Source organism: Pelodiscus sinensis, chromosome 3 (assembly GCF_049634645.1).
Source record: "Pelodiscus sinensis isolate JC-2024 chromosome 3, ASM4963464v1, whole genome shotgun sequence".
Classification (NCBI taxonomy): domain Eukaryota; kingdom Metazoa; phylum Chordata; order Testudines; family Trionychidae; genus Pelodiscus; species Pelodiscus sinensis.
This window is the reverse complement of record NC_134713.1, coordinates 194,542,231-194,568,426: the sequence shown is the minus strand read 5'-3', so window position 1 is coordinate 194,568,426 and position 26,196 is coordinate 194,542,231. Positions and strand designations below refer to the sequence as shown.

At 44.0% G+C, this 26,196-nt stretch overlaps 1 protein-coding gene across 5 annotated transcripts in view; it reads right to left on the bottom strand.

Annotated features, from left to right (window-relative positions):
- SLC24A3 (solute carrier family 24 member 3) overlaps positions 1-26,196 on the bottom strand; it is a 341,570-nt gene that overhangs the window by 92,126 nt on the left and 223,248 nt on the right. For 4 of the 5 annotated variants that reach the window (XM_075925771.1, XM_075925773.1, XM_075925774.1 and 1 more), the window contains one exon: positions 1,776-1,850. In XM_075925771.1, coding sequence (XP_075781886.1) covers positions 1,776-1,850 — 75 coding nt within the window. Of the gene's footprint in view, positions 1-1,775; positions 1,851-4,399; positions 5,400-26,196 lie in introns of those variants that run through there. The other variant, XM_075925776.1, reaches the window with a different exon arrangement.

Sequence of the window (26,196 nt, the reverse complement as noted above, 5' to 3'; positions counted from 1 at the left end):
GTGAAGAACAACTTTCTGTTACTAGTTTGAAGCCTGCTACCCATTCCTTTCCTTTGGTGTCCTCTAGTCCTTCTATTATGGGAACTAATGAAGAACTTTTCTTGATGCACCCTTTCCACCCCACTCATGCTTTTATAGACCTCTATCCTATCCCCCCTCAGTCTCCTCTTTTCTAAACTGAAAAGTCCCAGTCTCTTTAGCCTCTCTTCATATGGGACCTGTTCCAAACCTCTGATCATTGTAGTTGCCCTCCCCTCTCCCACCCTCTCTCTTCCCCTCTCCCACCTCCTTTTCCCAGTCTCCCCAAGTTTTGTGCAATAAAGAGAGATTCTATTTTTGACCACACGTTTTCTTTATTTTGTACATCAGGAAGGGGGGCTAGGGAAGGGTAAGTGGAAGGAGGTGAGGGAGGAATGGGGTACGAGCCCCCGATGGGGAGGACTGGGCTGGCTCTGCGGGCTTCTGGGGGTGGAAGCTCTCCTGCAGCCCCCCAATTGCCCCCTCTCCCTAGATGGCAGCCTGCGGCAAGTGCAGCTGGTCTTATGGCCGAGTGCTGTGATGTGCCCAGTGTGGGCACTCAGGGCACTCCAAGCCAGGACTGCTTTGCAAGCGGGGAACCCCTGAGAACTGTCTGTCCGGGGTGGGGGTCGGGTCCCTTTAAGCACAGCCCTCAGCTAGCCTGAGGCATCAGCTCCACGTTCTACGTCCTCATCTGATGCCCTGCCGGCACTGCTTCCGGCCATCCTTAACCCCGGTTCAGGGTCCACTTAATGTGGACATGCTAGTTCGAATTAGCAAAACGCTAATTCAAACTAGTTTTTTAGTCTGGATGCGTTAGTTTGAATTAGCTTAGTTCGAATTAACTAAGTTAGTTCGAATTAGCGCTGCAGTGTAGACATACCCCAGAAGACTATTTCTTGGGTACCTCTTCAGGTAGGTTTCTAACTATATAGTGTTTGTGTTTTATTCTGTTGTAGAGGGGCACAAACTATTTGCTAAAGAGAAGAATGTTATGCAGATATAATTGTTCTTGTTCAAGTGGCAATCACAAGATTTAAAAGGCTACTCTACAAACATTATTTGCCCACTGAGAAACGCACCAGGAGGCTTCTGCGAAAGAAACACACAAAGCTGAACAATCATTTACACAATATAAATCAATGTAAAGATACCTGTGGTCTTACCCATTCGATTAAAAAAAGAAAAACGAGGAGAAAAGGTAATCTATTGTACATATCAGGGCTGGGCAATAGTTTTTAAAAGGGGGCCACTTTACAAATTTTGGAAGTGGCCTGGGCCACCCCAGAAGGGGTGTGGCCTCGGGCAGAAGGGGCGGGGCCAGGAGATGTCTCGTGCTCCCCCACCCACAGACCCTGATTGGTCTGGGGGTCGGGGAGTGCATGAAATCTTTGCTCTCCCCCCAGCCCATGCCTAGAGAGAATCGCTGGCAGTTCCCTCTAGGCGCCGCAGCGGGAGGAGACCTCACACGCTCCTCCTGCCCCCAGGCCAATCAGGTTTTAAAACAGCCAACGGTTCCTTCTGATGCCGCTGGTGGGGGAAGGAGATTTCGTGTGCTCCCTGTCTCCAGGTCTTGATTGGCCGGGAGGCGGTGGACCGGCAGGGTGGCCGTGGGCTGCATCCACCAGCTTGTCACGTTGAATCCAGCCTGCGGAGGCCTCTTTGCCCACTCCTGCTATATACCGTGGACACATCTTTTCAAGGGAAATTGCTACTGAAGTGACATATAAGCGAAAGAAACTTCTACGGATACTTACTTCACAAATCTTTTCCAATGAAGGGACAAAGAAATCATCACAAACAATTGCCAAAGCGTAGAACATATACATGGCCTGAAAGAGAAAACATAACATCGAGTTTAGAAAGTGCCAGGGAAAGACACAGACTGAAATGTCCCATTTGAGCTTGAGTTTTAAAATTCTATTGACAGAGCAATTTATGGGGCATCTTACTCGTTAATGGAAGGCTCATGAAGTATTTAGCCAAACCTTCTTACAAGCTATCAAGTGCCCCTGTCATCATCAGGCAGTGAGAGTTGATTCTGATAAGTTCTCTAGGAGTTGCTGATGCACGTTCAATATCTCCTTTATCCTCCTCTTTGGTACATGCAAGTTAGGTTGTTTTTTTAAGTGTGAATGTGAAAATCTGAACTCTCCGGAGGGCGTTTTCAATTGCTCGTGCTTCAGCACAGAGTGAAGAAGTGTGTTTGTAAACAGACTGTCTGGAATGACACCTAGAATTCTAATTCTAGGATTTCATGTAATGCAACATAATGCTAGTCTTAGGAAGGGCTAAGACACACATATGAGTGTCTGGAAAAAAATGCAAACTCCTTGTTTTCATGCTAATGGAAATCATAGGCCCATTAACGCTCCTCGAGGTTTGCCTGGAGCTGGGGAGACATGGAGCCCCACACACACCTGCCCCAGGGCCAAACCCTCCCCCCCATGGTGCAGGATCCAGCCTATTATGCGCTTTCACAAAGCCTTCTTTGTGATCCAGTGGGCAGAGGTCAAAGCAGGGAGATGCTGGACTCCCTTGGGGAAGGGATAGCCAGGACTTCTCCCCCTGCAGAATGGAGAGGGAGACACAAGGTGGACCCCACACTCCCAATTTTTGCTAGCACTCTCCTCATACTCTGGGCCCTGGCAGCCCTATTATAGCTGGCCACTGCCCCCTGTAGTGCATGCATGCAGAGGCCACCATTATTTGACTCTACAGGTTTTGTGGAAAGTGAGACATACCTGGGATTTAATATGGAGATATCCCTACCTCATAGAGCTGGAAAGGACCTAGAGAGATCACTGAGTCCAGTCCCCTGCCCTTACAGTACCATCCCTGTCAGATTTGCCCCAGATCCCTAAATGACCCTCTCAAGGATCGAGCTCACAACCCTGGGTTTAGCAGGCCAGTGCTCAAACCACTGAGCTATTCCTCCCCCACATCCCCAATAGAGATGAGGAAATGATCTGTCTCACTCAGCTACCCACAGAACAGCCCCAGAGACGCTACTGTTATCTCATTCCTAGCAGACTACGATCTCGGGAAGGCTCACAGACTGTACTGCGGGTGATCTTTCGGTGTCACAACTGATAATACTGTACACATCATAGTATGACATGGCTTTATTGTCATTCATGATGGTATCAGAGTGGATACAAAATTGAAATTGCATCTATTGTTCAGGGAAGGATCAAAATGAGTCAGTAAAGTTAGTACAGTGTCATGTTGCTTCAGGGCAGGTTTACAGTGGGACATTTCTATTTCCATCCTGCCAAGTGTTTTTGGTCCCTGTCTCACCTGATTAAGCAAATCGCCCTCACCTTAGAAACTCTCCCTCGCTGCCATTTTAATTTTTTTTTAAAAGCACCCAGCCTGTCCGAGGGAGTAAAGTGGACGGGGTGTGTCTGAAAGCAAACCGAACGGATCCCCCAAAATAAGTGCTTTTCACAGCTGGGCCCGTGGAGTGCACCACTGCCTCCAAAACGGCCCGTCCTTTTTACGTGTCTACCGAAAGCATTACTGCCTCAGTTGCCTTTCCAGTCTTGGAGCGAGACGGAACTGTTTTCAAGTTCAAAGCAGTCTCCCTGCTTCACCGTGCCTGTCACGGCCCTTGATAGCATTATTTTTACAAGCTGCACAGGAAAAAAAAAAAAAAACGGATAAGACTGGTTTGAACGTATTAAAAAAAAAAAAGAAAGCTCTAGCAAGGTCTGGGCCCTGGGGTGGTACGTCGTGTTGTGACGCAGGCTGATTTCTGACAGCACTGCCGATGATGGCTTGCAGAGAGCCAGAGAGGACTAGGCACGGCACAGAAGTAAAGAAGCCTAGGCACTGATTATACTAACACTTATGCATTGAGGGCCTGATCCTGCATCAGTGACATTAATGGCAAAATTCCCATTGATTTCAGTGGTGCAGAATTCTGGCCCGTGGGATTTTTCTTGTGTTTAGAGTTAAGCACAGGCATGTTAGCAAGATCAGGGCTTTAGGCTCCACGGAAGGGGCAGGGAATATGGAGAGGTGCAACACACCCAGATTACAAGACTGTTTTATTGTTACGTAGACTTTGGTATTCGGGCTGGCGCCCAGGCTGTGGGGACCAAGAAGTCTACACAGCAGTGAAACAGCCCATGGCTGAGCCCCAAAAACCTGAGGCGGCTGGCACAAGCCAGCCGTGGGTTTTCTTTGCTGTGCAGCCGTACCCCAAACCACAGCTGTGCCATCACGCAGCGTCTCAATCAGTGATCCCCCAACGCGGTAGGAAATGAGTGCGGACAGTGACGTCACCAAGGTGACCGGGATCCAGCTGCATGTGTCTACCAACAGGAGAACCTCAGAGTTTTAAACAACGTGATGGACTGACCCATCAACCACACACCTCATTTAGAACCAGAAGTAGGCGATCAGGCTGTAGCAGAGACAAAAAAGCAAATACAGTACAATCCTGTGATCAATGTAAAGTACTAAAAAATAAAGGGAAAGCAGCATGTTTCTTCTGCAAAGTAAAGTTTCAGTGCTGCATGAAGTCAATATTCACTTGTAAACTTTTGAACAATCAACCATAGCAACCAGTTCCGAACATTTCAGAGTTCCGAACAAACCCCATTCCCGAGGTGTTTGTAACTTGGAGGTTCTACGGTATCTAAGGGATCGTTAATTGCATTCCCAATTTATCTGAATTGTGCGACTTCAGCACCACAGCAGTTTGTGGCATTTTTATTCAGCGTTAGCAGTAATAGATTCATTTTCCTTATGCTGCTTGCCTGAATTTATACCTCCCAGGGTTTCCTTGTGGGTTTTTGATGGTTGTTTGTTTTTAAGGTGGTTTTAGAGAAGTGAACGAGAGACCAGTGGGAATCAGTCCAGAATTCTGATGGAATTATGTTTGAATAAAGTCAATTACTTGTCCTCATTTGGCTTCACTCTCTGTTGCAAGTCAAATGATCACACACAGTCACATTTATCTTCTGGTGGTCTTTTTCTATCATAAACCCTACGCCCCAGTAATCTCTCAGCCTGATGATTGTTTGGGGGCTGAACTAGGCCCCTCCAATTCCCTCACCCTGCTGTTATGATCTAACCACTATTCCCCATCACCCTGTTCACTCTGTGGCTTTTTTCAGCCAGCAGGCTGTGCTATAAAAAGGAAACGTCAACTGTAAAGTAAAATGAACTCGGGAAAGAATCCCCATTATAAAAAGGGCCAACTGAGACGAGGAGAGGTTTGGACAAATGGAAATCTTTAATGATAAGGAGAAAGCAACAGAAACAAAATGAATGAAATGCAGGGGGGAAAAAACCCTCCACCACATTTAAATATATTTATGTTGTTGACAGAGAGAATTTTAGGCCGATTCTCGGCCGAAGAAGAAATCCACAATGGAGCTATCTGAGGGATTTCACACGAGAGCACAATGGAGGACTGAGGCCGTGAGGTATTGAAGTGTATCTTAGGAATGCGGCCTGTATTTCTTCTCATAACTATATCAGGGCTGCATAAGCTCTAATGCCAGAGGCTGAAGTAATAAGAGGGAGGCTAAGGAATGTATAACCCATGATTGGCTACTGCCAGTTAACAGAAGGTCCCTTCAAGCTGAAAGATGCACATTTGAAATTCAATACTCAGCTGGAATGAAAGAGCTAACAACCGACAAGAGCCAAAGTGGGCAGGGGAAAAGGCTGCCTGGGAATCATGTAGAACAAAGGTAAATGTGCTATTGACAGTTCCTCTCTCAGCTTGTCTTTTGCCCGTTTTTTCCTCCTTTCTCCCCTTCACACTCTCCTGATCACCAAACCTCCCCCTACCCCCAGTCATTACCGTACGGTAGACCTCCTGCGTTGAATGGGAATTGGGAGACAGAAGCTAGGATGAGCCCACAGATAAACATGGATGCTCCTTTGTGGAATGGTTAAGGTTGCTGTTTTCTTATGAGCCCGGATGTAGCCTTTCTAAAATTCACAGACCTAAGAATATGGGCCTCAAATCTGCAGGTGTTTTTGTTTTCAAGGGATTTCACACAGGCACAACGGAGGAACGAGGACTCTACCTGGGCCTCCTGGCCTCTACTTGCTCCAGTTGGGCTCAGGACGGGGAGCTCTGCTGCAAGAGATGGCTCCGGGAAACCAGGCCACCCTGGTACCTATGCTTTGCGCCTGGGGAAACCCTGCCCAGCATTAGGGAGGTTTCATCTGCTTTCCATCACCACCACAATCCCCCACCCGACTTGCTGACACTGGACTCCCTACGCAATAGGCCAGGAGCTGTAAAGCATGTTGCCTCTATGCTCCCTAAGCCTTCTCAGAGGGAGTCTTTATGTGCTTCGAGGACACCTAAAGCCTTACTCATGTTTATAGTTTAGAAGGTGTCTTGTTCCATAAGGTGGAAGCTACTGGTTGCTTTGTGTTCTTTCTGGGAACTCAACCGCAATTCCTCCCAACCTGGGGCTGGTTGATTCTGTAGGTGCAATTCAAGTCCTAGAAGTCTTCTCACTGGCTGGACATGACTCTTCTGGGTAATTTTAATGAGGAAACATTTTACACCTAGCTGTGGATTGTCTGGAGAGCCACCATTCCAAAAATCTATATTAAATTCATGCATTTCTTTATGATAAACATATCAATGTCACAATTACTGGTCACAAAGGGTATGTCTACACTAGCCCCGTAGTTCGAACTTGAAAATAATTTAAATATCCCGGGCTTTATTTGCATCTTCCCATCCGGTCGCCATTTTTAAATGCCTCTAGTCCAGACTAACTGCCCGCGGCTACATGCGGCAGGGACCTGGTAGTTCGAATTAAAGCCCTAATTCGAACTGTTATTCCTCCTGCAAGGAGCTTTAATTCGAACTACTGGGTCCCTGCTGCGTGTAGCCGCGGGCAATTAGTCCAGACTAGTGGCATTTGAAAATGGCGACCGGACAGGAAGATGCAAATAAAGCCCGGGATATTTAAATCCCAGGCTTCATTTGCAACTTCGAATGCCTATATTAGCCTCCCTAGTTTGAACTAGGGGGCTAGTGTAGACATACTCAAAGATATCCGTAGAAGCCTTTACTGTGTCTTACTAACGAGATGCAAATGAAGTTACATAAATCCCCATGAGGGATTATAGCATGTAAGGCTATCGTAATATGCTGTAAATACTGCGAATCTGGTCACTTTATAAAACTATTTAAAAAACCCCATTTCACCCTATATACTTAAAAAAAACCTTAAAAAACAATTGGTCCTATAGCACCTTAGAGACTACTAAAAACATTATATAGTATCATGAGCTTTCAAGGGCACAAACCATTTGTTATCGACTGTATACATCTGCAGTGACTCAAACTCAAGTAGCATAATATTTATGGGGGACCTTCTGATTTTTTGCATATGCTTTCATCTATCCAACAGTCGCACTCTGGATTTTTTGCCAGTTGGTGTTTTATTGACACTCTTGCAAACCCTGACTCTCCCTTAACTTCTGGGAGGTCTCAAGAAGTGCTTAATCAGTTCCATAAAAGCTAGGTCCTGCAGAAGCCCTGCATGGGCATGGAGAATGCACAGTGCTACACCTCCTGGCCACGGAAAGTCTGTGACTGTCTATTTCTGAACCTTACAATGACGACTTTAGTAGGCCCTACCTTTCTACAAGCAATATTAAATAATAGCAAGAATAATATACGGAACCTGTCAATGGAACAATAATCCTAACTACACATATATAACAACCAGTTCTAAATAAGCTGTTACCACTCAGAGATCGTGGAGTCACCATGGATAGTTCTCTGAAAACGTCAGCACAATATGCAGCAGCAGCAATCAAAAAGGCTAACAGAACATTAGGAATTATTAGGAAAGGAATAGAAAATAAGGAAGAAAATATCATAATGGCATTTTATAAATCCATCCTTTGCCCACACCTTGAATCCTGCAAGCAGTTCTAGGGAGCCCATCTCTGGAAGTGGAAAAAGTTCAAACAAAGATGATCAAGGACATAGAACAGTTTCTACACAAGGAGAGACTTAAAAGATTAGAACTGTTCATCTTAGAAAAGCGGTGATCAAGGGGGGTATATTAGAAATCTATAAAATCATGACTGGTGTTAAAAAGTGTTATTTACACTTCTCCACAAGACAAAATCCAAGGTTCACCTGATGAAATAGGCAACGGGTGTACTACAAACAAGAGGAAATACTTTGGCACACAACTAAACTGTGGAACTCATGGCCATGGGATGCAGTGATTGCCAAGACTATTACTGGATACTTTCATGGAGGTTACGTCCATCAATGGACAAGAGGATCCGTGATGTAACCCCATACTTGGGATTACACTAATCCTCTGATTGCCAAATGCTGGGAGAAGCCTGGGGTGGGTCATTCCAACTCCCCTGTTCTGTATTCTCCTCCTGAAGCTTTGGTACTGGCCATTCCGGGACAGCTGGAGACAAGAAACTGGGCTAGATGGACATTGAACTGACCCAATTTGGCAGCTCTTATGTAGGCTCCAAAGCCTGAAAATTTGGGCCTACGCTCAGCATATGATTTGACCAAGGCAAGAGAAGGAATCCATGTCAACACAGGGACCAGTCTAGAAAATCGCTTCCCACATGCTACTGAGCTGCCCCTCTATCTGCATCATGCAGGATGCTCAGAAGAGAAGCTGGCTCAGCTGTAGGCAGATGGCTGGTAGGGGACTTGCAGGGTCCCAAATGCCCTCAGTGATATCGGGGTGGCACTTGTCACCTGCAACTGTGAACTTATCTGGGATCTTCCCAAAACTCCAGGGACCTCGGAATATGGTTGCTCTGGACCCCAAAGCCCAGCCCCGGGTGGCTGTAATGGACAACAACCACCATCAATAATAATAACTTGAGAACTTCAGGAAAAATCAAAGATAAGTTTCCAACCCTCAATACTAGTTTTGGAAAAATGGCTAAAAATAATATTTATTTTTAATGAAAGCTGAGATTCCTGCTTACATTTCCCACCATAAGGGGAAACCCATGGTCATAGCCTTTGCAGGTCTGCAAAAGCCATCTCTGAACTGGACTGACAAATCCCCACAGGCCCCATTCAGCCCGTTTTATGCAGGCAAAGCGTCCACTGACGTTCACCAGGAATAATTAAATTCTTTTGATTATTGTTAGGTACCATGGGGCAAGCATCGAAACATGTCAGTATCTGTTTGTAGAACAAGAATGTCTGAATTTCTTGATATTAATAGGGTATCACAATGAGATTTAGATTGTAATGATGTGGAGAAACTGGGGAAGAGAAGAGCAACAAGAAATGATTAAAGGTCTAGAGAACATGACCTATGAAGGAAGATGGAAAGAATTGGGCTTGTTTAGTTTGGAAAAGAGAAGATTGAAAGGGGACATGATAGTGGTTTTCAGGTATCTAAAAGGGTGTCACAATGAGGAGGGAGAAAACTTGCTCTTCCTGGCCTCTGAGGATAGAACAAGAAGCAATGGACTTAAACTGCAGCAAGGGAGGTTTAGGCTGGACATTAGGAAAAATTTCCCAATTGTCAGGGTAGTTAAACACTGGAATAAATTTCCCAGGGAGGTTGTAGAATCTTCATCTCTGGAGATATTTAAGAGTAGGTTAGATAAATGACTATCAGGGATGGTCTAGACTCTAGACAGTATTGGGTCCTGCCATTAGGGTGAGGGACTGGACTCGATGACCTCTCGAGGTCCCTTCCAATTCTAGTATTCTATGATTCTATGGCAGTTTTGCTGAGTAAGGAATGCCAATGAAAGCCCCAAGGCAGAGATTTATGTACATACTTAACCTTACGCATGGGGACTGTTCGTGCTGCTTAAGGTGAAAGCCATGCATAAGTCTATGCGGAATCCGGGCCTTCATTTGGATCACTATACAAATGCTTGATGCAGAATGCAAGACACTGGAGCACAAAGGTTTTCTGAACTTTCAGAGTAGCTTTTTACATCTTTAAATATTTTATTACGTTTCCATGATAATGTAGATCAGACAAGGAATTACCACAGAAATGCTAATGCAGGCACTCAAGTGGGAAAATGGCACATGGGAATACCTCTGAAACACGACCTTTCCTCCGGTGAAAAAACAAAAAGTCGAAGGAGAAATGCGCGAGAGAAGCAAGAAATGAATTGCCTATTTGCTATGCGAGAATCCACACAATTCCAATTAGAATATGGTGTGGGCTCAGGAAGCAATCTAAATGACTCTGATAACTCACCCAACAAAGAAAGAAAGAAATACAATTTCCCTTTGTAGCCACATTGGTAAAAGGGAAAGACAAATCGCAAAAAGATCGTTATTTTCTCCTGCATTTTAAAAGTTATTTTCATTTAGATGAAAATAAAGCCAATGCAAATCTGTCATAAAATTGTTGTTTCCCACAAACCTTGGCAGCTTTCCTCAGCTCTAATTATTTATCTGAATGGGAAACCTTAATGCTAAGTAGCAGCATTCTCATCCTTCCATTGTTTTTGATACTGTGGGTTGACAGTTTTTGGATAACAAAGTTATGGCAAAGCAAAGCAGCAGGTAAACTGGCTTATAAACTGGATTCAGGATAAACAGACAAAAAATGGGATGGAAAACAGATGCAAAGAAGTAAAGCTTACCCACTGAATTCTGGGAGTGGGTTAGCACAAGCATTGGAAGGCCCCTCCCCCAGCTGAGGGAGAGGAGCCACTAAAAACAGGCTTCAAATAATATCAAGTATACCTCAGTCTCCACATCAGTGAAATAAGGATACTAAGGCTCTACTTCCCTCGCAGCAGGACAGCATGCTAAACTACTACTTAAGTGCTGTTAAGGGTTACAAAAGTAATAGGATATGTGCAGTCCTTAACCTATCAGAAGCATCCCACATATCCACCCAGCTGGATAGTGATTGTGCTTACAAGGAAACTGCTGCACATCTGTGGAGGTTTAAATCCAAACCAACACTTTGTTGTAAACAGGGCCAGGGCCAGTAGAATCCTCATCCGTGGAGTGTGTAAGACCAAAATGGCTCTCTCTGTCACCATTCCCCTGTCAGAATCCACGGATTTTGCTACATACTGTCACAGCTGGAACTTGAGAGGAGAGGAAAATTCCAAGAGAAACCCCTCAGGCAGCCTTCTTGGGAGCTCTCCATGGTGGAAATTGCCCTGGTTGTCCATGGAATGGGTAGGAGGAATTCAGCCTCCAAATACTATGGATTTCGTGGGACCTGCAGTCGGCCGGAACGACCGTGGAACCACCTGTCTCCCTCTGCTGGCTCTTGAGTTACATGCTCATGCGCTGCCGCTATCTCTGGAACTGGCAGCTACCTCTGAGTCCTACCTGGACTGATTCAGCAGGGTACTCATGCCCACTTTACGCACCCGAGAAGTCCCACTGGTGTCAATCAATTAAACTCTGGCACATGCTTAAGAATCTCAGTGAACTGGCACCTTCAAGGGGAGGTCGCAGCCTGAGGTTAAATAACCTTTCTTGTGGATCTCTTGCAGGCCACAAGTTCGTTTACTGTACATTAAAACATTCTTTTAATCCTCCTGTCTCTTCCCTTGCATCCCCTTGACAGGAAAGGAGGGAGGAAATGGTATTTGCTTTCCAGGAACCTTCATCTTGACACAGTTCCCAGCTTGCAAAAATATGTGCTCTTCTTTCCCATATACTCTTGGGGTGGGTTAGAAAGCAAAGGTAAGAAGGGTTCTGAGGTCAGCAGAAGGAAGGCATAGTCCACCACTAACTTTGGGTGTACTTGCTCTTACAACCCAGGTCTCTGTGGTGCAGATGTGTCGGCTCAATGGAGTTTAGATGAACTTACATTGCTGAATTTGCCTCTTGCCCTCAAGTCATAATTACTGTACTTTCCAAATGTAAACGGATTGCCAGGTTATTAGTGGGCAACTCAGGTTTGCTTGTCTTTGAGGCTTTGATACTCTAACTATGGCGGATTCTGAAAATGGATTTTTGTAGAAATTTTTAGGGAAAAAAAGTTGATATTTTTCACACAACATTTTGAATTTTCCTCAGAAAACTGGCAGAAAGGGTTTTGGTTTTCAGCTTTTTGAGGAAACAACAACATTTACTCCAACTCATCCGATTCTGTACCTGTTAGTCTCTAAGGGAACATCTACACAGCACCCTAGACTCGAAATAAGATACGCAATTTGCATCTCTTATTTCGATTGTATTTCAAAATAGCTTATTTTGAAATTTGGCGCATCAACACAGCACCAAATTTCAAAATAACGCACTATTTCAAGACATCCCATAACCCTTATGGAACAAGGGCTATAGGGATGCCGAAATAGCATGTGAAAATAATGGGTGGTTTGTTAAGAGGCAGGGTAGCTAGTCAGGATACCTCCGGTATCTCGACATAGCTATGCTGTGTAAACGTACCCTCAGATGCCACAGGACTACTCATTGTTGTGAAAAAAAAAGAGAACACTTTTCATTTTGTCAAAAACCGAGTTTTCCATCGAAAAAACAGATGAGACAGGAACTTTCTACCAGGCACATTGGAGATCAGCTGTTATATTTTGACACCATTTTGAAGACTGAGCCAGATTCTCATTTTCTCTGTGGCCCCTTTATACTACTCTTCTGGGACATACGAAGTAGGTGTAAGTGGAATTTATGTTCATTTTAAGAACCCTTTATACGGCCAGAAGGCTGCAAAGGGGTCTCTGAATGAATGAGAATATAGTCTTAAAAATATTTCTGGCATGCTGGAGCCCCCTGATCCTTAACTGCGGTCCCATGCCTCTCCTGCAATATACATATACATAATATACATAAATATACATATACATATACTATAAAGGCTGTTCAGAAACCAGAAATGACCTTTCCAAAGGAAAAGGAATTAAAATGCCTGTACCCCACTGAAATATAATTCCTTCATGGTTACTTTCCTTTCTAAAAAAAAGCCCTGCTATTTCTATCTTGCTACTATCCATTTCTTAGCGAATAATCAGTCTGCTGTGGGTCACGGCATTATGCTGGGCATCTTCCCTTTTGAAATGCACTAATCCACACATTATCATCACTACTAATTGAGTGTGCTGTCTACAGCTGACAGAATGTATATTCATGCCAGAGCACACCACGTGCTAGCTTGAGATTCCTACAATCTGCTATTATTTTGGTAGCATTTTTCTCATCCTGAGAACCAGCAAAGACTTTAAATGGCAAATCAGGTCATTTCAGGCTCTGCGAATTGTCCATTTCAGCATCTGTCTCAACACGAGGCCCACAAAATCTCTACTTAATGTGTGCGTTTGCTTTTTTATTTTTTCCAGGTCATACAAGGTTATTATTCTCTGAGCTGCAAGCAGAAGATATTGTCAGCAATTAGTCTGGAAAGATACTGCATTTAAAACTGCCCGCCTGCTAGAGTGCATGAAAATCTTTCCGGGAAGCCTTACATGAAAATCAAATGAAGTGAGAACTTTCCTGCATCATTTGTAAATGCAGATGGGACCAGGCGTAGTAGCAATGAGAATCCATACAGTGCCTGTTCAAAGACGAGGTTTCACCTCCTCAAAGCTTAACAATCTGAAATTCTAAGTCCTTTTCTAATGAAATTACATTCAGCCTTCAGTACAGAAAAGCAGCCCTGAAAACCAACATAGGCCTAGTTTTGCAATCACTGGAGCACATCGATAACTTTACTCATGTGAATAATACAGGTTGAACCTCTTTAGTCCAGCACCCTCGGGATCTGACCGGTTCCAAACCAGATAATTTTCCAGACTAGGGGAGGTCAGTATTGTCTAGCAGCATCACCAACACTTCCACTGCTTAGTGGGCTGTTAGAGGATATTTAGGGGTAAATTAAAGCTAAATACCAGCCCAGGATGCTGAGAGCCAGGACTGGTGGCTGTAAACAAACTTTATGGGACCGTGGGAAACTTGGCCACACCCATGAGAAGTGGACATCCAGCTAATTAAAATCATGCCGGACCAGGGAAGTTTCTGGACCAGAGAGTTCTGGACTAGAGAGTTTCAACCTACATTAGTGTCTTTCGAACATGCAAACCATAGAGTTCTGGACTAGAGAGGTTCAACCTGCACTCGTGTTTTTCGAACATGCAAACCACAGAGCTCTGGACTAGAGAGGTTCAACCTGCACTCGTGTCTTTCGAACATGCAAACCACAGAGCTCTGGACTAGAGAGGTTCAACCTGCACTCGTGTCTTTCGAACATGCAAACCATAGAGCTCTGGACTAGAGAGGTTCAACCTGCACTCGTGTCTTTTGAACATGCAAACCATAGAGCTCTGGACTAGAGAGGTTCAACCTGCACTCGTGTCTTTCGAACATGCAAACCATAGAGTTCCGGACTAGAGAGGTTCAACCTGCATTAGTGTCTTTCGAACATGCAAACCACAGATTACTGCAGCCCACTGATTTTTTCAAAAGGAGTGAAAGTGCAGCCCAAACCCACCCTGAGATTTCATTGGCATTACTCACATGAGTAACTTACACATGGGCTTCAGTGTTTGCAGGGTCAGAGCCTTGAAGAATGTGAAAGGCAGTGACACTGAACTACAAAAGTGGGGAAATTAAAATGGAGTGCCCTGTGCTCTGTAAGCTATTTGGCCATTGTGCTGCTGTAGCTCTTGGAAGTGCCAGGACATCAGACCTGACCAGAAGTGCCCCGAAGACAATGGGAGTCTGTTCACTGACTTCCTCTGGCATTGGATTGGGCTCACACAGCACGGCAGATTGAGCCCTTCTCTTTGCTTGTTCTCTTACAACCACCTCAGTGCTATTGTAAGGCTGGTTTTGGCTGCGATTCTGCCCTTCCTTTAAAGTGAGTGGGCAGCAGTGATTGCAGTGTAATAAGGCACATTGCGGGGCTGATCAGAAAACAATTTTCATTCCCAAAGGGAAGTTCTGCCAACTCAAACATCCTGGCTTTGAAATCTGACAGCCGACTTGCAGGGTCTCTGGGAGTCTATCAGCTTGGCCCCATGGTGTGAACTTCCCCAGCGGCAGAACTTGACAAGGATAGATAGAGGTTTTGTCTATACTGATTCTTGCCGTCAGTCTAATCTACATCACTTCAGCTGCACAAACCGCGTAGCTGAGGTCAACATACTTAGCGCGGCATCTTGTGTGCAGTAAGGCCGGTGGGGGCTACTTTTCTCATCCTGGTGGAGTAGCAGCATTGCTGGGAGAGCACTCCGAGATCAATTAGTCACATCTAAGAAGACACGATAAATCGATGGCCGATGGATCAATTGCTCCAGCATCATCCCCAGCGTAGTGGAGACAAGCCCAGAGCTGCAGTTGGGGAAAAACAGGGTGGACCTGGGCAATTGTTTCTAAATCCCAGAAACCCCCTTGTGTGGGATAACACAAGGTCATGCTACTGTTTAAGGTGTAAAGGGAGACGGTGAGATGATTTTGGCTGCAGTGCAATCAATGTACTGATCAAACTCAGCATCGGCTCTCTGTAGTGGACCTTCCAGCATTCCTAGTGCCTACAGAAAACTGAGACTAGCCTGAGAGCTAGCTGGCTGATAACTGATCCAGCCATGATACGAAAGCTCAACAGACAGCAGGCAAGACCCACTAGTGAATGCAGAGCAGGAGACAATCAGGAGGACTTTCCATCTCCTCCCTCACATTTACGGTAAATTCAATCCTGGTGGGCAGTGCAGAAGAAGTGGGTTTTCAGGAGGCATCTGAACAAGGAGAGGGTGGGTAGCTTGGTGAACTGGTATCCAGAGACCCTTCCTCCTATAGGACTGAGCATGAAAACGTGGATGGGGTGGGAATGGGAAAAAAGAAGGACATTAAATGTTAAGATTGGTGTTGGAGAAGACATCACAACCGGGGGATGCAGCGATATGGGGAGGTCCAAAAATTAGGCTCAGCATAATCTCCATTTAGCAACGTTTAGCTCTGCATGTCTTAAAAGCCCTTAAATAGGCAACCAATTTATCTGCATTTTTCCTCCCTAAAAGGGCATTTGAAAACCCCCAAAGATACAATCCTTTGCATAAAGGGATTACAAATGCCTGATTAAGTAAAGTAATACATTTGGATGATTTTCTAAACAATGCGTCTAACAAACAAGGACAGGAAAAGTAACCATGTCACGCTACATCACAGCAGATCACATCTCTCATGAAATGTGTTTTCTTGTGCAGGCTGATTATGAACGATAATTTACCATATTTGTCCAATACAGCTTCTAGTTATTCATAACAGCGCTTCTTCTAAGATTAACTACTGCTTCATTGTCCTAGTACAAGAAACAAACCCATCAAAGTAGCATTAAAACTCTGGTGTATTTTTTTCCCCCAAGAGCATATGGGAAGAGAAGAAAAGCTCTGCGTCCCCGAAGGACACATCAGTTTCTTTACACACATGTGCACACACATACACACACACACTTCTACTTGCCAAACCTAGTTGAGACTAAGAACTCATTAACTCTATTTTGTCCCATTAATTCACTTTCACTTCCTATGATCTACAGCTACCTGCTAGCCAACCAAGAAGATTCCTTAATGAGCTACATAGGCAGGTAAAGAAAGGAGCTGGCCACAGTAGGCATTTGGCAGATGGGAATATTTAAAAGGCCCTCTGGAAGACCAAGTGTGTGTGTCACAACGTAGCACTGAGCGCCTATCTGCCAAAGAACCTATGAGCAGAATGAAATGCCAATGGCTAAAAAGTTGCATCTAAGGCCACAATCCTATAAAAAAGTAGAAACCAGACAAAATATCAGAGTGCAGCACAACTTGCAAAGCAATTACGCACTCAAATTATCTTGATGTCTCCAATATTTAGTTGCATATAGCTTAAAACCCATAAGACCTCATTGCATGGCTCCAACGGCTTTGGAGGGCTACAAGGCCTATAAGGGGGCATGATGGGATTCCTAAAGCTCCACCCCACTTCTTTTGTGGGTGCGTCACGTCTGAGATGGTGCTGGTGGTTCATTATAGCAGCCCTACAAAGTTAGCATACTTTAGAGTAGTCCTGAGGGATGCTTTAATTTACCACAGAGGCGGAACCAGCCTATTCATGGTCCAAAGAACGGGGAGCACAAAGGCAGTTTAAAGCCACTTTCGTCCCATCTCTTATCTGCACCCAGCACAGCTCTGGCACAAACAAGAATCTGGGCTCTCCATTTTTAAAGACCTCCAGGAGGTCACGTTTTGTCACAGACAGCTCCACAATGAGTAGAAACACAGCCAGCCTCGATAATCCAAGGCTGATTGGAACTCACGAAACTTCTTCCTCAGGGCGGCTGCCAGAGGAAATCTATCTTCTTTGACGGCCGAGGAGCTCAGTTTGCATCAGGGGAGGTGGGGGAGACTGGTTTTGACTGCCTGCCCACTAGCTGCCGCTGAATATGCAGACGCCTGAAACAGCTCTTCCAAGATCATTGCTTCTGCTTCCAACCTCAGGCTCCCAAAGGTGCCGACTCTTCAGTCACCGGGGATAATCTGTCAGCAATAATTAATGCCTTCCCTCACCTTTCTCTTTTTCCTTTTTCAGGCTCCCGTGTTCTATGGCTGAAGTGAGACAGGAACAGTGTGGTGTAAAACCTCCCCACCTAACAGAGAGCTGTTATGCCCTCATTCTCTTTGACTTTGAGAAGTTAATTTCCTGTCCCTCCTGCATGCAGGCTGGAAGCTGCTGTGCCTGGATGCACTGCAGGTACAACGGCGAACAAGAAAAGGCATCAAATGATACTACAAGGAAAAGAAAGAAGGTGAAAATGGGACCCGTAGGAGTCAATGAAAGAACTCCCATTGACTTCAATGGGAATACGATTTCACCTGGAAGCTCTCGAGTTACTGAGTCGTATCACCCAGTTGCAGTTCCCACGGTGAGCGAGACCTGCTGGGGCTGGCGTGTGGTAATGTGAAACCGTCAGAGGGCGTGGGAGAAACAATCGGGAAAAGGTATAGGTGGTCCAAAGGCAACACACTCCATTTATAGAGCTAAACGGTCAGATCCTTTCCTACTCCCTGGCACTGCGACTCGAAAAACCAGCCCCCGAGTAACCTCCCACTTTTTTGTGTCTGATCTACTCATTTGGGGATGGACTGCAATAGACTGTAAATTCCTTGAGGAGTGGACCACGGACCAATTTCATCTGTTTGTCTGTAAGGGGCCAGGCCTATTGCGCATGCACCCAGCTAATAACAATGACAGCCCATTTATCCAAGCTGGATGTTGGTGTTCACATTACTAGCAGGTTTCCATAGTCAGCACAAGGTGCCAGTGCCTACAACAGGAAGGTTGCATGTACTATGTGTTGCATGAGTGCATGAAAAGAAAAAACCCCCCACACACCTCTGAGTCAGCTTCCAGTTAGGGGTTGTAGTAGTCAACATACAAACCCAATACATTTTCCTTATACAAGTGCAATTTGTAGCCTCAGTAAGTTCCCTTTGTCTTTCCCTTTACCTCAATTCCAAGACTTAATTTCCTCCCACCCCATCATTTAAAACTGCCATTCCAAATGTTAGCTTCTACCTCTATGCTCATAGAGTCTTAGAACTGGAAGGGACCTTGAGAGGTCATTAAGTCCAGTCCCCTGCCCTCAGGACAGGACCAAATACTGTGTACTCTAGACCATCCCTGACAGGTATGTGTCTAACCTGCTCTTAAAAATCTCCAGTGATGGAGTTTCCACAACTTCCTTAGGTAATTTATTCCAGTGTTTAACCACCCTGCCTTTTCTAATGTCCACCCTAAACCACCCTTGCTTAAGCCCTTTGCTTCTTGTCCTAGCCTCAGAGATTACGGAAAATATTTTTCTTCCTCCTCTTTGTAACAACCTTTTACGTACCTGAAAACTGTTATGTTCAGCGTTCCTTCTAATTTTTTCCATCCATATGCGGAATAAAATTTGTTATATGTGGATGTGCACCAGTAGTAGAAACACATGCTGCCGGCCTTGGGTGCTGTAGGTACTCTGCTAATCAATTGGGTGGCATCTGAGTCTTTCCAAGGTGGCCACCTACGTACTCATCTTACAGGGAGCACTGATCATGTCCCCTCTCAGACTTTTTCAGACTACACAAACCCAACACTTCCAATCTTCCTGCATAGCCAGGTCTGGCCTTACCATGAGGCGAAATGAGGCAGCCACCTCAGATGCCAGACTGTTGGGGGGCGCCACTGGGACCCAGAGTGTAGAAAATTGTGACAGCTGCTGGTGCATATGTATTCGCTCTGCTCCAGATGCACAGAGATGGTGGTAGAATAGAACAGGAAGAAGGCAGAATTGAGACCTTTCACATTTTTGGCCTAAGCGAAGGGGAATGGGGACGTCATTTGAGCTCCCCGCATCAGGTGCCAAAATGTTGTGGGCTGGCCCTGTGCATAGCTCATGTTTTCTAGACCTTTAATCACTTTTGTTGCTCTTCTCTGGACTTTTCTTCATTTGTTCACATCTTTCCTGAAATGTGGTGCCCAGAACTGGACCTCTCGTTTCATACTTACAACATGCCTGCTAATACAACTTAAAATGCTGTTTGTTTAGGTTTTTTTTGCAGCAGTGCCACCTGTTAACTTTTATTTAGCTTGTGGCCCACTATGACTTCCTGATGACTTTCTGCAGTACTCCTTGCTAGGTAGTCACTTCCCATTCTGTATGTGTGAAACGGATTGTTCCTTCCTAAGTGGAGCACTTTGCATTTGTCCTTACTAAACTTCATCCTATTTACCTCAGACCATCTCTCCAGTTTGTCCAGATCATTTTGAATTACGGCCTTGTTCTCCAATCCCTTGCGACCCCTCCTAGCTTGGTATCATCTGCAAACTTTATAAGCATATTCTCTATGCCATCATCTAAATCACTGATGAAGATATTGAACAGCATGAGATCCAGAACTGATCCCTACGGAACCCCCCTCATGGTGCCCTTCCAGTATGACTGTGAATCATTGATAACTACTCTCTCAGAACAGTTATCCAACTAGTTATGCACCCACTTTACAGTAGCCCCATCTAGGTTAGAGCGACGAGGAGTCCTGTGGCACCTTATAGACTAACTGAAGTGTAGGAGCATAAGCTTTCGTGGGCAAAGACCCACTTCGTCAGATGCATGTCTGACGAAGTGGGTCTTTGCCCATGAAAGCTTATGATCCTACACTTCAGTTAGTCTATAAGGTGCCACAGGACTCCTCGTCGCTTTTGCAGATTCAGACTAACACGGCTACCCCTCTGATACTTGACACCATCTAGGTTATATTTCCTTAGTTTGCTAACAAGAAGGTCATAGGAACATAAGAACGGCCAGAATGGGTCAGATCAAAAGTCCATCTAGCCCAGTGCCCTGTTTTCCGACAGTGACGAATGCCAGAATGGCAGAGGGAATGAACAGAACAGGTAATCATCAAGTGATCCTTCCCCTGTTGCCCATTCCTAGCACTGACAAAACAGATCATGCAAGACTGTATCAAAAGCCTTACTAAAGCCTAGATATATCACATCTACTGCTTCTGTCCTATCCACAAGGCTTGTTACCCTGTCAAAGAAATCTATCAGGTTGTTTGACATGATCTGTTCTTCATATACCCATACTGACTATTACTTCTCACCTTATTATCTTATAGATGCTTGCAAATTGATTCCTTGATTATTTCCTGGTGCAGAAGTTAAGCTGACTGGATTGACCTTATTTCCCTTTTAATAGATGGGCACTATATTTTCCCCTTTCTAATCTTTTGGAATGTCTCTTGTCTTCCATTACTTTTCAAAGATAATAGCTAATGACTTAGATATCTTCTCCATCAGCTCCTTGAGTATTTTAGGATGCATTTCATCAGCATCTGTTGACTTGAAAATGTCTAAGTTGTCTAAGTAATTTTAACTTGTTCATTATTGTATGCTGTACGATTTGTACATTATCTGTTATATGAAAGTCTCCATCAAATCACCAGAACCGCTTCGCATTCAGTACCCTGGACTAGACCAGTAGGTGGGGTTATTTCATTTCTTGCGCATTTTTTTATCACCAGTTTTTCTATAAAGGACTAAAATCTGTGTCTAATTCTATGTATCAATTCAAGCCCATTCTCTACCATCTAAGGACCAGATTGAATGTGGGATGAATTTGGTCACAGATCTAGATCTTAACTAAAGGCTGGAGAACGGTAGCTCTGCCATGAAGTGAAAATGGACCCAAGTAGCTGTGCTGTCAATCTGCTATTGAAAGTGGTATGTTGAGTCCATCAATAGTGACTGGTGATTTTGGGTGTCCAACTTAAGACACCAGAAAAGGGGGTTGATTTTCAGAAAGCACAGGGCACCTACCATTTCAATGGGATTTGGACATTTAAATACCTTGGAGGCTCTGGGACTAGAAGGTTGCATCTCTTTGCATCTCTTAACAATATACCCATGCCTATTAATGCAGACTGGCAAGTGGCTTTACTGCCATAATTGTATGTGATTAGCTAAGAATGTATTTTACTTGTCGGTTAATCAAGCTGCTTTCTTTCCTGCATTAGAATATTTCCTATTGAGCACTAACCAAACTCACAATAACTGTGCATTCTGCGAGTGATGGAGAGAGGTCAGTAACTAATTCATCAGGGGTTTGTAAGCTATAAAGTCAGTGATGATTTATATTTGGCAAATGTGCCCTGTTGTTTTTCCTTAGAAGAATGTCACGGCCCATGAGTGAAGCTGATGACTGTAAAGCATTCACAACTTGAAGATAATTTAAGACTGGTTTCATATGCAATGCTTGAATCTCTGATCTGAATAAGGTCTACAAACTAAACCAAGATGAGAATTGGTGGGCCTGGTTGGCCCCAGAGATCAATGGAGTCTTTCCTGTGTTCATCTGGAATAATGTGGGGGTGACACAGTATCTATTTCTGGGCAACACTCCTAATTGGAATGCAAGGGGTGCATCTTCATTCATGACAGACTAATTCAAGAACAGCTGAGCTACCAGTCGCACTTTAAAAAAAAACAAACAGATACTGTTTTGGCCTGGGATCAGGAAAGGAAATTTTCATCCCAAAAGGAATTTATTTCTTTAAACAACTTACTTGGATGTATGAAAAATGTTTATAAGGACACCTCATCCCACAGCAAGAGAAAATTGGAATGAAAACTGAAACTGAAGCTGAATTATGTTGGTCCTTATATCCACTTATGCCACATTTTATGCCAATATAATTCCACTGACTTCTAAGAAATGACTTCTGATTTATGATGGAGTTTGAAACCAGAATGAGGTCATTTGTATGCTACCTGTGCCCACTATGATATTGCGCCAACCACGATTTTTTCTACAGTATGAAACACAAAGGACTAAATAGAAATAAATTAACCTTAAAACTAAAACCAATGAACATATATTAGTGCCTTTTAAAACTCTAAATCCCCATTTTTCTTCACAGACAATTTTCATAGATACAGCATTACTTATATCGACACACGTTTATTCATCCACTATCGTCCCATTATGGAATCTCCTGGGGCTCTTCCTTGAACCCAAGAAAGTAAAAGAAAATTGCCCCTGGAAAGGGGAATGTGTATTATTCACCATTTACCAGGGGCACTCCTGGAAGAACACCACTTTCAAATCCGGAAACCTTTTATGACTATCACCAAACAAGCACCTCTGAACCAGGCAAAGCTATTAAGAATTTGTGTATGTGGAGCAAGATATAAAATATGTTGTGAGGATGTTTGTGAGAGTTTATTTAGTGAAAATGTATGGATTTCAGATAGTACCACTTATTCCCTTTCCATCTCATTAGTCAATTTCCTTTTTAAAGCTGGCTTTTGATCACTAGCTACAAACTTAGGCCGGATGCTGCGAAGGTTTATGCACGTGAATATGACCACTGACTTAGTTAAGTATGTGCACGCATTTTTGTAGGACTAGAACCTGATTGTCAAAGGTACTAAGCAACTATGAGTCCTACGATCAGCACCTCTGAAGACCAGGCTAGCAGTGTTTAACATCCCTACTGTTAAGGTTTGCCAATGGCTATTATGACCTTGCTAGAGACATAAGAACATAAGAACGGCCGTACTGGGTCAGACCAAAGGTCCATCTAGCCCAGTATCCTGTCTACTGACAGTGGCCAGCACCAGGTGCCCCAGAGAGGGTGGACCGAAGACAATGATCAAGCAATTTGTCTCCTGCCATCCCTCTCCAGCCTCTGACAAACAGAGGCCAAGGACACCATTTTATCCCCTGGCTAATAGCCTTTTATGGACCTAACCTCCATGAAATTATCTAGCTTCTCTTTAAACTCTATTATAGTCCTAGCCTTCACAGCCTCCTCTGGCAACGAGTTCCACAGGTTGACTACACGCTGTGTAAAGAAGAACTTTCTTTTATTAGTTTTAAACCTGCTACCCATTAATTTCATTTCCATCTTGCTCAAAGATTCATTCTCCTGGAGATAAAGAAAGAGGCAGAAATGCCTTTCATAGGTAGCACGTTTAACTGGCATTGCCCGGGTCTTTAAGGAGGCACTCAGGATAGGGGGCTGAGAGGTTGGGGGTGCAGAAGTCAGCATAAAATACTGTTGCTGCAAGGCTTTAATGGAGTCAGGCTGATAACATACAAGACCCCAAATCACTGCGAAACAAAACATGCTGCTCCCTACCACAGAGAGGCATAACTTATCCCCTTGTACATTAGGCTGGCTTTCTCACTGCTGCTAAACCCAGCATGCATGCTTCTCTGCAGAGCCCCAGAGGCGGGAAGCAGGACCAGGAAAACACGTTGGGATTTAAAGCGGCAATTAAGAATTTCAATTCCGTTTTCAGTACACCGCCGACGTATGTGCAGCGGCACACCAAAGTGATGAACCTCAACAGGCAGAAGAAGCTGTTCTAAACTTGCCGTGCGAGAAGTTGCTCTTTGCATATCTTACCTCAGCTGTAATAAGATTTCTGTCAGTCGCTGTGAAGAGGACAGACGATGTCAGGGGCCTCTTGATGATATTGCGATGGGATGAATCAGCCCATATATTTTAAGTAAGAAAACAATGCAAATCAACCAAGCCTTCCACTTATATGTTCAAAGTACCCAGTGGGAAGCCAGATGTGTCTCCCAGTTCTTTAGCCCTGCTCTGTAGACACACCCATAGTGCCCCTGGGATGGCACTGCTATAGAGGGTTGTGGCCATTTTTGAATAGCAGAAATAAGGACTATTTCATATTTATACACTTGTGTGGATGTATGACACCATGCACACACCAGTGAAATGTAGCCACTCAGGACTAGCAAATGGTTTCAGTGTTACCCCAGCAATAGTACATAACAGTTAGGAGGGAAAATGAAAAAACGAGACTGTATCATCAGGGGAAGCAAAATATAATTCCCCACCTTGGAATCTGGACAGGACCAAAGTCAACCCACATCTACTCTTGGAGAAAGTGCCATCAGATCGCTACTGGTCGCTAGTGGTCAGAGTTTTGCTTTTATGTCTCATCTGAAAAAAAATGGCCTTCAAGCAGCGTAGTATCTCCTAGCACCCTGCTGGAGTATTAGCTTACTGGTGCCTCAGTGAGAAGACCACCATGTAGCAAATCTCTAAGGCCACTTCCTGCAGCACTTTTGGCCTGGTCCAAGTATGGGCCAGGCCCACCCAGACTTAGCTTGCAAGGGCTGGCATGGCCTCATTGTTAAGGCTGATATTGGAAAATAAAAGGTATCTATATGAAAGATAAAGAAAGCAGCAAGGAGACCCAACTTGGGCTAAGGAGGAGACCATGCTTGGGTGGGATTTTCAAAATCCACTTAGCATTAACTCAACCCTGTCTGCGCAGAAGAAAATGCGAGTTACTGCTGAAGGAGCAGCACTTGGCTAAATGCTTTTGAAAATCCCATCATTTTACAATACAAGGAAGGAAGGGTTTTATCTAATGGGAGTCTGTCTAAAGTCACTAATATAGGTATGACAACTTCACTTAGGCTGATGACAGAGTCATCGGACGGTCATGGCACAGGGTGTGTTTCGACCGGGTCTGTATTAAACTAGTAAATATGTTTCTACAGTGTCATAAGCTATTACCAATCCTCAAGCAATTCAGTGCTCTGACGCATACCCATTTGCTAATGTTCTATTGTACAGTAGTTGACTACGTTGATGATAATGACTGAATTACCACAACTATAGAAAACCTTTCAGTTCATAAATGCCATGTTATGGTTTTTACAGACCTTCCTGCTTTTCTGTAAATGACAGAAATCCTATAATTCCTAGAATTTTTAAAAGAATATTTCGAAACTCAAGAGAAAATGGAACTAAATTACATGAGTCCATAACACAGGCAAAAAAGTCTGAAATGGCACCAAAAAAAAAAAAAAAAAAAAGAAACCTTTGATGGAGTCTTCCTAGCCTTCCCTAAGTATTATATAAATGTAGGCTGTGCAACCAATTTGCCAATCCATTTTGTATAGATTTTGGTGCTCTTTAGAAATTCCTTGCATACAGATATGTAGGAGTTCTCAAATACTGAGTCATTTTCCTTTAATCGCACTGCTTATCCAATCGATGCTCAGTCAAACTAAATGTCCCCAAGTATTGTTATTTTTCAGCTGTGCAATACAAAGTAATTGTTCTAGGGGCCTTAGAACATGCCCCTCTCCCTGCTGTGTCTCCAGAATAAGAGAATAACAAACCAAGACACACTTTTAAGTCCATATATGTGAATAAATACTTTCCATCCTTCCTGATCCAGTTCTCTTTAATTATTGAGAAAAAAACCCACCCTGATTTCTTCACAAGCAGTGACACCAGGTGACTATCTTACAAAGCAACTGAAAGGTCCTAACATGGATAATAACTCAAGTTTCTCCATGTCCAGTACCATATCCTGCTTCCGCCATGTGCTGAGAAGCACTGCCATTTCACAGCACTATAAAGTCAATCAAGCGATCTAATATAAGAGATAAGGAATATATGAAAATAAGATGGGAGAACAGAGGTGTTGTCTAGGGACCAAGGGTTAAGGCTTGGAGCTACAGTTGTTCCATGACCACTGTCCCGAAAGTTATTAGCAAAAAAAGAAACTAAACTTCAAATATCCCTTTTGCGCGAGTTCAGTATTGTTCAATTCTTCTGGATCTACATGACCAAAAGTCTTTCATTCCAATGGCAAAGCACACAAAAGGGCGCTGTCCATGGTTCTCTCGGGAAGTCTACTACCAAATTATCATTAGATCTGCTCAC